This window comes from Limulus polyphemus, unplaced genomic scaffold, assembly GCF_000517525.1.
Source record: "Limulus polyphemus unplaced genomic scaffold, Limulus_polyphemus-2.1.2 Scaffold1917, whole genome shotgun sequence".
Classification (NCBI taxonomy): domain Eukaryota; kingdom Metazoa; phylum Arthropoda; class Merostomata; order Xiphosura; family Limulidae; genus Limulus; species Limulus polyphemus.
In genome coordinates this window covers 143111-155382 of record NW_013667527.1, presented here as the reverse complement: position 1 = coordinate 155382, position 12272 = coordinate 143111, and the positions used below count along the sequence as shown (strand labels likewise).

Below are 12272 nucleotides of genomic sequence, written 5' to 3'. Positions count from 1 at the left end.
AATATTTAAAATATTTTATCCACAACTTCAACTACAAATGATATTTAAATCACCTTTCAAAATACAAAATATATCCTGATCTAAAGACCTATTACCTACCCCTATGCGTTCAAGGATCGTATATAAATACACTTGTGATGGCTGTAATGCGACTTATAATGGCAAAAATATATGCCAATTACATCTGTTAGCCTGCGAACATATAGGAGTATCAAGCAGAACTTGTAAAAACTATCAAAGCCACCAGACTCCACAATTCACACACATAGTGAAAACACTAACCACCTCATCTTGATTACGAATTTCAAAGTCATCTTATCTGGATCATCCAATATTGAACTTTTAATTAAAGAAAGTTTATTGATTACAAATGAACTCCTAATTCTAAATAATAACACAACTTCACTACAATTAAGTCAGTTCTGAATACTTGTATAATATTGTTTTGTTATCCTAATCATTGTTTATTTGTTTGTCTTTTAATTTACTTCATCCTTCTATTCTGTATTTTAATTACTTTTATAAAATGTTTAAATTTATAAATTTTTGTACCTAATAATTTAACCTATTCATCAAAGCTTGCTGAAGATGTAATATGTACATTCTGAAATCGTTCAAGAATTAAATGTTTGTTACTGTACACACACAACATGTCAAATATTTGTTGTTCAAATGAACTAGTTTCACAGATTTTATATGAATTTAGTCCCTGACTGTTCGTTTCTTCCTAATACTTTGGTGGCTCAGGAGGGAGATTGTACCTTTTCTCCCATATCTCTTCCATTCGTCTTGGGCCTCTATGATTTTACTAACCCTAACTGCTTTTTGGTTCCAGTTTGAGCAGTCAGATGTTACTTGGCATGCACAATCAATTTCATGGTTCCAGCAATCTATTTTTCTTGGGACCCTTCCTTTTTCAAGGATCTCTCATCCTCTGTGCTTATCAGATGGGTTCATTAGCTCATCTGGGTTGTCTGTTCCTCCCTGGATGGAGATGGTCACAGGCTGTATCACGTATCATCATGCCATATCCACTATTTGACTCACTTCCTGGCCTTCAATGACTCTTGGACAATATCTTCCAAGCTTGAATATGTACCAGGTAGAACACTTCTGTCATCATTCTCCAGTCTGTTCAATGTCTTTAACAGGTAAATGCCTCTTTTTTTCCTTATTTGTTTATGCTGTTCCCCATTTACTTCTTGGAACCTACCCAGTGGCTGGTGTTGCCTCACAGGGTATATCTAATTCTCTAAACCCATACGGAGTCAGGAGTAACAGAAAGTGTTAAGCTCATCTGCCTGGTTCCTAATGTGCCCACAATTCAGATGTGATTTTCTACAATTTATTATGCTTTTCTTAAATTTTATTTCTCGTACTTTATGTGAGCCAACCTAGTTTTTTTACTTAAGGCATCCTTTCTGTATATCTTCTCTTATGGCTTACTGATAGACATTGCTGGGCTCCAGAAGTCACACCAGGCCTATCTGACTGTCTTGGCTGAGGCAATCTACCAGATATTATAAACTTAATGTTACTTACTTTAATGGTAACAGGAGATTTACCCAGAGAGACTAGCACTACCAACATGACTGGTCACTCTCATTCAAACTTTATGGAGGTTGTAACCTTGAGGCATCGTGCGACCTACCATGGAAGAATACTGCTATTGACATTCTTGCACAACATACAGCATTACTGCCACGTCACCTATAAACAGATTAAGTGTTACTTCAAGAGAATGGAAAAGAATTAAAAAAGCTAGAACAAAACCAACTTAATGACTCTTGACCACATGTTATATGAAAGCTGAACATATACCAAAATAACTGAAACTTTTTGAACAGTCTATATAAATAATGCTCTTGCATTTGTCTGTCTGGAACTTTCTCAATCAAATGCTAAGAAACTCATATTGTTTGTCTGGATAGTCTGGGTTGCATATTAGCCTTTCAATACAGAATCACCTTACCAGTTTTTTGCGTAGTCAAACTTTTTAAGGCAATGGGTATGATACACAATGACGTGATATCATTGTCATCACGTGACAACTGGCCTCGATTTCAACTTTAGTTTTTTTTATTTGCAATGTATTTCACACAAACAACATTTAACTTGCATGTAATTTCTTTAAAAAAATGAACATTATACAAAATACAATGTCTGTTGGCTTTCCAGACATATTTAGGTCTAAAATACGCATGCACAGTTTGTTCAAAACCATATGCTTATCAATTTGTCAACAGACATTCAGACATTTTTGCATATCCAGCTAAGTTTGCCATCATTACAACTTCACATTTACATTACTTTGCAATAATTTAGTTTTGGTACATTTCATAGACTACTATAAACATCTTTATGCTACTTTTTTTCTTCACTATAGAATTTATTCTTTGTTTGTTTTTTTTTGTTTCTTTGTTTCAACCTGTAAAACCTGTCATACACTGAACGTTCATAGCTGTTTCATACTCTGTATCCTATTATAAATACCTTTACTTTATTGTTTACTTTACATGTAATTTTATTAAATAAAGTTATGTCTATGTGAATTTGTTTGTGTGACAGTGCAACATTTTTTCAAATAGATCAGGATTTATCGATCTAACACATAATGCCTGCAAGAAGTCATTTGCTTAAATGATGTGTGTGAAAATGATAGAATAAGGAAAATTCAGGCAAAGGGTATAAAAACTCTTAAGTGTTTTGTGGGTCTCAGCTAGTACTGTATTAAAATAATGAGATAGAAAGCATATGGTATTCTCATATATCACAGGAAAAAATAATATAATAAATAGAGTTACATTATTTTTTCATAATCTTTTTTTTTGTTGTTGCCTGCAGATGTTCATGAAAGACATGTTATTGACTTGGGTAGTATCTACTTTTTCTCTTTATAATGTATGTTATATTTTCTTTTCTTCCTCAACTATCTCCAAGTTGTCTTCAAAAACCTTTTTTTCTTTTTTAATGTCTCTTATTATTTCTTTAATTTTATGTCTTTCGTACAAATACAGTCAACTCAATAAGTTAGTAAAAAAAAACCCCAGAAATTAATGAAGAACATTTAATTATCTTTTAAGGTTTATTAAATCAAATGAAAAAAAAGCGTTTTGCATTTATACATATGTGTATATGCATTTTCATTTAATGTATTATCTTATCATTATATCTGGTGGTATTTAATAGTAGAAATCTGATGACACAAAATGGTAGCCATAAAACTCACCCATTTAAAACCGTAACTGTTATGGAGGGAATCAATATTTCACTATTTCAACGAGTTTTCGTCTAATTTCCAAATAAGTAAGGAAGTGAATTTTCCAGACAAGCGTACAGAAGAAATGGCAAAGCTTATCGCTATAATTCTTTCACAGAATTCTCCCATCTGAGGTCCCAGTGATTCCTTTCTTGTACTAAAAAAGGATACTCGTATATATATATATATATATATATATAATAAATGGACGATGTGCTACTTTGGTCATGTAATTACATTTGAGGAGTATGTTGGTAAAGATCCTAATGCGTAGTAAAATCGAATCAGGTATACCTGGCCCCATGCTTCGTATTGCTGGCACACAAAACTATAGCTAATAAAAAAAAAAACAAGTTGAATAACAAAAATTTTATAAAGACAAGTAGGATCGATATATACGTAACCTAGCTTATAGTAATATAGAAAGTTTTAATGTTACAAAAAATATTGAAACAAGAAAGTCAAACTACAAAAACTGAATTTGTTAAAATTTAAAATTATTTATCTCTACTTTGAGGCCCGGCATGGCCAAGTGGTTACGCCGGTCTACTCGCAATCCGAGGGTCGCGGGTTCGAATCCTCGTTACCCCAAACATGCCCGCCCTTTCAGCCGTGGGGGCGTTATTATGTGACGGTCAATTCCACTAATCGTTGGTAAAAGAGTAGCCCAAGAGTTGGCGGTGGGTGGTGATGACTAATTGCCTTCCCTCTAGTCTTACACTGCTAAATTAGGGATGGCTAGTGCAGATAGTCCTCGTGTAGCTTTGCGCGAAATTCAAAACAAACAAACAATCTCTACTTTGACAAATCCCTTTAATTATGTTAGTCTTTGTGTGTTTGTATATCTGTGTGTATGTCTATTTTAAAATAGTCTATTTTTTGTCATGCATTTGTTTTTATACATTCTTAAATATACATTTTGCAAAAGTATAAAAGAAAATGGATACAAAATGTTTATTTTGCTTATTTGTACATACCTATAATTTTAATTGATTTTTTCAAATGTAGGGCCTCAAGTTACCGAAGTATACTCAACAGTTTCTTCAAGGTGCACCTGTATATTCTCGTATTCTTTTCATGCCCAGTGGAGATTCATTATCACGATTTGGAGCTTTCCACTGTGAAGTCACTAGTGGTGGGGTGACAACCAAAATTACAACATTGAAATTACCCCCTGAACGTATTGGTGAGTAAAAATAACCCTGTTTGGCTTGATGGTTTGTAACAATACAAAAAATAATACATATACTCAAGTAAATAGAATGAATCATTTTTTATTACTAATACAATATATATTCTTGGTACAGCTATTCATCAGAAGAAACGTGTAAGAACATAATAAGTCATTTGGAAATTATCTGTATAATATAATAATTATTTAAGTTATCGATAAGTGTATGTAATCATATATAATTTGTATCTTTTAAATTGTTTGTTTACTTTGGTCATGCATAATAAATCATTGTGAAAATTAGTATATATGTTTGTCCAGTCTGGTGAATATTTAAGACATCATCATACTATGATTCAATATACAGTTTGTTTTATTTTTATTAACATCAGCTCATGTATCAAGTATCTTTGGTGAATATTGATTTAATTATTATAACATATATATATATTTTGATTAAAGTGATATACATGTATAGTTGAGTTAAAAGAAGAAAATTAATTTTAAAAATTATGTCAGATGTTTTTACTCTTTCTTCACTAAAGAGCTCAAATAAGAAATTTTTCAAATATATTTTTCAGACTCTACAGTATGCCAAGAACTTTTTACAGGTGCAATATTATATCCCTAAATTAAAATTTTTTTCAATAGATCAGTAAGTTCTGTAGGACAAGAAATAAAGCTAATTAAATGCCAAAATGTATATAGTTTTGGTTTTGCCAAGAACTTTTTACAGGTGCAATATTATATCCCTAAATTAACATTTTTTTCAATAGATCAGTAAGTTCTGTAGGACAAGAAATAAAGCTAATTAAATGCCAAAATGTATATAGTTTTGGTTTCGTAATTTGAAATATAATTAACATTTGTCATAAACGAATTTCGTAGCAAATGTTTAAACATTTTGTAAGGAATTATATGCTCAACAGCTGAATTTGAGCCAGAGGAGACATACATTGTAGTAAATCAAGGAGAAAAAGTGCATCTTATTATGAAAGAAATGAAACATCTCGATCTACCCATAAGATGGCGTTATAATGGTGGTGACATTATTGAAAAATGGAATGACCAACTGACGGTCACTATTCCAGCTGCCTCACTTGCTGATGCTGGAATTTATGAGTGCTATTATGAGGGTAGAAGAAATGAATTTGTTCATGGAATTTTACGACTTATTGTTCGAGGTAATTGTTTGTTTTATAAATGGTTTAATAATTCTACCATTTATCAAATCGAACTTTAAATTGAAATGTTGCTACTTAGGTTCAATTCATTAACTTAAGGTTAATGTGTTATACCTAATCCTTTTCTTTTACAGCTACATTTTTATGTGTACTAAAAGTGAGAACTTGAGAAATTTTAAATCAAATTCAGTTTTACAAACTTTAATCACAATTGACACCAGTTAAATGATATAATTCCACCAACATCTTCTAATCAATCCATTGTGCAAGAATATAATTCCTTTTTTTTTTTGACACAAGAGGTGTTAAAGATACTTGTACAAATGAGTATAAGTTAAAAGTTTTCTTCCCCATCCTAGTTGGAATAGTTGGTAATATATGTAGCTATGGCTTTTTCAGGTCAAACTGATTTCCCTTAGAGCAGTGAGCTAGATCCACAGAATAACAAGATATATTGTACAAGTTATTTATTACAAAGTAATTCTGAGTTCTCTGAATACCTGAATTCATAAGAATGAAATGAAAAGGTTGTGCATGATGCAAAATACAAACCTACAGTTTTTCATTATAGCACAAACACAATGTGCTTTAACCAATGAACTGTTGTTTGTAGTGGGTAGAAATTACTCCCTCCAACTGATCAGACTGATATCATATGTCAGTCTGTTTAAATTCAATGTTCCTTACCTTAGAGGTAATACCAGACTTATCCAGAGTGACTAGCACTACCACATGACTGTTCATTTTCATTTGAGTACAAGTAGGCTGTAATCTCAAGATACTGCATGATCTAAAATTGTAAGACACTGCTGTCTACATTCATTCCTTCATGGACAGAAGTGTGACCTTTATAGAATTACAAAGAGAAATGACAGCTTTAAGGAAATAAACTCCCTGAGTGATGTGCAGATCAAGTTCTTTTCTAATTTATTTTTAACGAAATACCCTTTCATCTTCAATAGGGATAAATGGTTGAAAATAATCACAACCAACAATAGTTCAAGTGATGTGCAGCCTAGTACAAGTAAAGGTATCGAAAATAAAAGTAAATTCAAGTGATGTGCAGCTTGGTAGTGATGATAAGAAAGCCAAAGATTCTTGGACCCGGAAGTATTTTGATGAGCATTTGAAGTTCGGTTTCACCAGTGCTGGTAGCATTCTGACATCCACATTTTGGGGGGATTTTATCAACACTACAACTTGTACATTTAGCTTCAGTTAGCTCCATCCCCAACGCATACAGTCAAATATGGAAGGATGAAAGTTAAGTGAAAAGTTGAAAGGAACCCTAAAAAGAGACCATGGTTCATGCAGCTACTACTGAAAAGATTGCAAATAGGCTAGACCCAAAAGGAGAAGTGCTCCCATAGAAACCACATCCCCCAATGTGTTAGAACCTTGCTAGCAGTAAGATAGTTAACCATAATAGCTTGGATAACAGAAAACTCCATCTAGTGCATTCGAGGAGTAGAATGAATGGTCCTGACAGAGGGGGGTGTTTAAAAATACCCTCCCCAAATAGACAAGAATGTGAGGTATGTAACAGGAAAAACTTATCCAAATGGAAAATCCAACCACCCGACTTGACAGTGGAAGAAACAAATGAATATATTATGAACACCATGATTTGGTTGAACATATCCCTCATGGCATTGGGTTTACCACTTCCTCCCTCCTTGTCTGCATTTGTTTCTCTTCTCTGATGCTCATCTCCAAAGGTGGGGGACATGGCTCAATCAATAGGAGGCTTCAGGACAATGGTCTATGGATGAAAAGTCTTGTCATGTTAACAACCTGGCACGTCTGGCAGCCCAACATGTTTTATTTCACTCTCTTCCTCTTGTCCAGTTGGACTAAGTATGTTTCATTCCGACTATTTGACAGTGGTGGCTTATACCACTCACCAAGGGTCACTCATTCTTGTTCCCTTTGTGGTAGACAGGGGATCTCCCTATTTGAATCCACACACTTGACATGTGTCTCCTGGAGTGTCGTTTTCCCAATGCTTTTGTCTTCATTACTGATCATTTTTCCAGTCCTAACACACTTTCCCCCAAGGAATGGCCTCTTGATCCTCAAATTTTAGGAGGCTCCACCTCCTGCAGGGTACTCCTCCACATCAAGCTTTGGACTCCTTTCTCTATTTTAGTTATCTTTTTTGCTTTTGATCTCCAGTTCATTATCCACTTGCCTTGGCTGTCGATACATTCAGATAGGATTGGATACAGTTTATAACTTTTGCTTTTCTAATTCCAACAGTCTTCTTCCCAAGATGATTTGTTCATCCAGGTCAGCTTTTTCTGGTTGACACTTCCTAGCCAGTACACAGATCTGGTTTTCTCGGCTGTTTTTGGCTCTATATGTTCTTTTTTGTTCAGGATCGATTTTACTAAACTACACTTTGGGGCTTATGTGGAATATTCATTTTGATTTTTTGTTTCTTGCCACCTTTCATTATAGCCTGTGCCTTGGGGATCCTTTTAATTTATGCTGCATCTTTAATTTAATTTAATTTTTTCTTTTGTTTGGACGTGTTTCATTCATTTAAATGTGATAAATATATAAATGTATTAATTAGATATAAAGAAGTAAAAATTAGGGAGTTTCTGCTGAAAGTTTCCGATAAATATTTTTTGTTTTAATAAGGTCATTTAAACAACTTGGCACTACTTTTATGTGGATGAACACCTTATCACGTATAAAGGCTTGTGTAAAATCTGAAAATTGGTAGTTACAGTGGACTTAATGGGTGGTGATTTGGGTTTATACTAGTTAGTTTAGATAACTTGGTTGATCTTTTATAACTCTATATTAGTATAATTTATCAACTGTACTACTAATAAAGTAAAATTAGTGCTTTACTATTATAATGGGGGCTGGAATGCAAACCTCAGGAGGTTGGTTTATCTTACTTATCCCCAAGTGGTAGTACCTTATTTCGTTTTTCTTTTCTTTTACTTTAGAGAGCATTCACCTTCCCACAACTGTCTGCAGGCAGTGAAGGGTGATATAGATATGTGACGTTGTGGGCTTAAGCACCCACATATTGCTCTCTTAACTTATATTTTTGAATGGATTTATTTGATATTTTATGAATTTCTTCATATGAAACTGGCGAATGGAGGTTAAAACTGATAGATGGTGTATCCTCATCGCAATTTGGGTCCTACTTTTACAGCACCTCAAAAACTCAGGGCACATTTTATGCCCCACATTATAGCCTGTGCCCTGGGGATCCTTTTAATTTATGCAGTGTCTTTAATTTGATTTTGTTTTTTGTTTAGGCTTATTTTGTTCATTTTTATATATTTACACTAAAGGAAAGAACAAAAATTAAATAACAAAATGTAACAATGATCCATTTGTCTCACAACCTACAGCTCTTCATTCTTAATTATGTTGTCTTATAAAAACTTTCCTGATTGCTACCATCTTCCTGGTTTAAAAAAGTCAAACTTGGTAAACCACACCACTTCCAACAACTTTTGCATCAGTGCAGGACACATTCTGTGGTCTGTCAGGTCCCTAGCCTAGATTTGCCAAAACTGTAAACACTTTTCTTCCACATCTTGATCTTCCCTGACTTATTGCAATATTAGACGAAACTACCATATTGGAGGTAGAATATCCTCCTTTACAGTCTTAATTCAGCTGCTCTAAGTTCAAAAGACCTGTAAATTTGATTGGTACTTCAGTGGGTAGGCTGTAATCTCAAGATAGCACTTAATCAAAACTTGTAATACACTGCACTTTTAAAATATTCCAATCTGCATTATTGAGAACAAAGGATAAGCACTACAACAAGATATAAAATACATGGTATATTCATAATCACTTTCCTGTGTTCCCTAGTTCAGGCTCATGTTTGCTTCCAGAAACAATCCCCACACAGGCCTCACAACTGTTGAACAAAGAAATCAGTATCCTAGTCGCATTGAACTACCCTTGAACAAAGAACAAATACAAAACTACAAAAATATCCTTAAACAAATAAAATACATAAATTAAAATAAACCTTTTAACATAGATGCAAGCACATACTGCTTATATAAAATTTTCAGTAATGAAACCACAATTTAAATACTTTTAGAATGATTCCCACAAAGCTACACAATGGGCTATCTGTGCTCTGTCCACCACGGGTATCGAAACTTGGTTTCTAGCGTTGTAAGTCTGCAGACATACTGCTGTGTCACTGGGGGGCCCCTTCAAGAGGGTATAGCCTAACTCTTAACACATTATGCAGAAACAAATTCAAATGTCAGTGCATAATACATCATATACAAGTCTTTTAACAATGATTAACATCAAACACAACTGTAGTATCACAAGCACAAAAATGCATATTAAAATATTTCATCACAAAAAAGAAAATATACAACCACATTAAATAAAATCCCTTTACAAAATATAGCATATAAGTGTACTAAGAGCTCTTAACCCTACTCTTTGTGCACCGGTGAGAGTCAAATTGTGCATGCTACAACCTTTATCAGAGAACCATTCAACATGGTATTTATGTATTTGATGTCAGAGTTATCAACTGTTCATTATTCTCTGCATTTCTGATTTAGTGACAGTTCCTGATAGAGAAGAATAAATATCAGATACACTGTACAGGGATACCGAATAATCAGTAGATATGCATTTTAGATATTGCATGATGGACAAAAGTATTTTTACTTTTCACATCAGTATCATCTTGAACTCCAAATTGTTATAGTCTGAATCAGGCTGATGTTGTCAATTCACTGACATATCTTGAGTACAGATATGTTTGTAACACACTTGAATTTTTGTATACAACAGACTTCTACATTTTATTAAAAGCTTTTCACATTTCAGATACACTTTGTAAATTCAGAGTTATAACCAACATTTCTTTTTCAGTATGGGGTTGGTCTAATGGACATTTTGTTAATAAAATGAAACATTAAATGACCAGGAAACACTAAATAAAACATAAGTGACAAACCCTTACAAACTATTTGAACATACACATATGCCCTCTGTCGCCATTCCCATGACAACTAACAACACATTTTAAAACTGGATACTACACATGTATCCTGACTCAGATTAAGCAATGCTACCCCTTACTTTTGACCATGAGAACCCACAAAAACTTTCATTGTTTTCCTTGAGATTTTTGTGCTAATAAGTTTAGGACTAGCTAAGACTTTCTGCCTCCCCATTTGTACACTTACAGCCTGAATTTTCTAACACCTTGTATTGAAATAATGACAAGAAAATGTTCAGGAAACTGTGTGCTTTTTTAAATATTTCAATCTGCATGATTGAAAATATCTGTATCACAAGAAAACAAAACACTTGTACACCAAGTTTATGTTTATTATGAATTTAACCATTTCACTGAAGCTTGGATGCATATTTCCCAGTGCACTGAAAAATATACGTCTCGGCTAAAGTAAATGGGTTAAACTACTGTTTGTAAATTTCCTTTACTTTTGATAATTTCACCTACATTTTGATTCAAAACAGTTAAAATATCTTGCACTACTCTTACTGGAAAACAATAAGTGTTTTCTCTTAAACATTGTGTGAGTCTCTCAGTTATTCTTATCCTTCCGTGAATATTCACTGCTTGCCAAATATTTAAATGTCTCATGGGCATTAATGAAAATGACAGGTACATTGTATTATTAATTACCTTACAGGTCAATAATCACAAACAAAATCCTATAACTCCATATTTTTGTCTTTAATTGAGTTTTTGAACCGATGTATTCTCCTAACATCATGAATTGGTTAACTTCATATTATGCTTAGGAGTAAATTATCCAGTTTTCTGCCCTACGATCACCATGAAACTATCAGGAGTTGGGAGTGTACACCAGATGGATTCAAAAACTCTGTACTTTATTCATTTATTAATTTTAAGAGTTTGACAGTGGTTTCACTTTTCTTCTTCTGCTACTGCCTTATTCCCAATGTTTTGTTGTACCATGAGCACTTTCAGGAATCTTTTTGTTTTTGTCTAGCACAGATCTCCAACTTGTGTACCTAGAAATATCTGTTATATGAAAATAATTACACTAATATGAAGAAGCTGGTCAATAGAAAATTGTATTCCAGTATTGAGTAGATTTGCCATGAAACCAACAAAATAAACATCATATGTAATACAGACAGGAACATTTTGTACTTACTAGTACATTGCAAGAGCTGTAGGTAAGAACTTTTTGAAGCTGTTATTGTTCGTGCTATACTAATCTACCATATCTGGAGAATTTTTTAACTTTGCTAACATCATACAAATTAAATATAAGCATTGATTTACTATGTGGTGTTATCACCATTCTACAAAAAAACATATTGTTACGTCTCTGTTCGTTAGTTAATTTTTTGTAAATTCGTTCCAACGACACAAGTCCTTTCTTAAATAAAACTGGTTTATTCTTTCCAAATACAACTTTATCGATACACTTAATTTCAACAGTCGCTCTATAACAACGCTATAATTCTCAAAGAACGTCTCACGTGCTCGACAATACTCAGTTCAATTACACACTCTCTGACTGCAGTTCAATTATGCATTACCTCGTCAAGTTGTGACCATCTTATATATACCAGACTACCCCCAATCTAGTAGTCTCCCGATAATTCACGAAGGTTCGAGAAGGACGTGGCGTGATAC

At 33.4% G+C, this 12272-nt stretch overlaps 1 protein-coding gene across 9 annotated transcripts in view; it reads left to right on the top strand.

The window, feature by feature from the left end:
* Nucleotides 1-12272, top strand: part of LOC106465348 (tyrosine-protein kinase receptor Tie-1-like) — a 112546-nt gene that overhangs the window by 28618 nt on the left and 71656 nt on the right. For all 9 annotated transcript variants that reach the window (XM_022393218.1, XM_022393217.1, XM_022393216.1 and 6 more), the window contains 2 exons: nt 4268-4445; nt 5360-5614. In XM_022393218.1, the coding sequence (XP_022248926.1) occupies nt 4268-4445; nt 5360-5614 (433 nt within the window). The remainder of the gene's footprint in view (nt 1-4267; nt 4446-5359; nt 5615-12272) is intronic.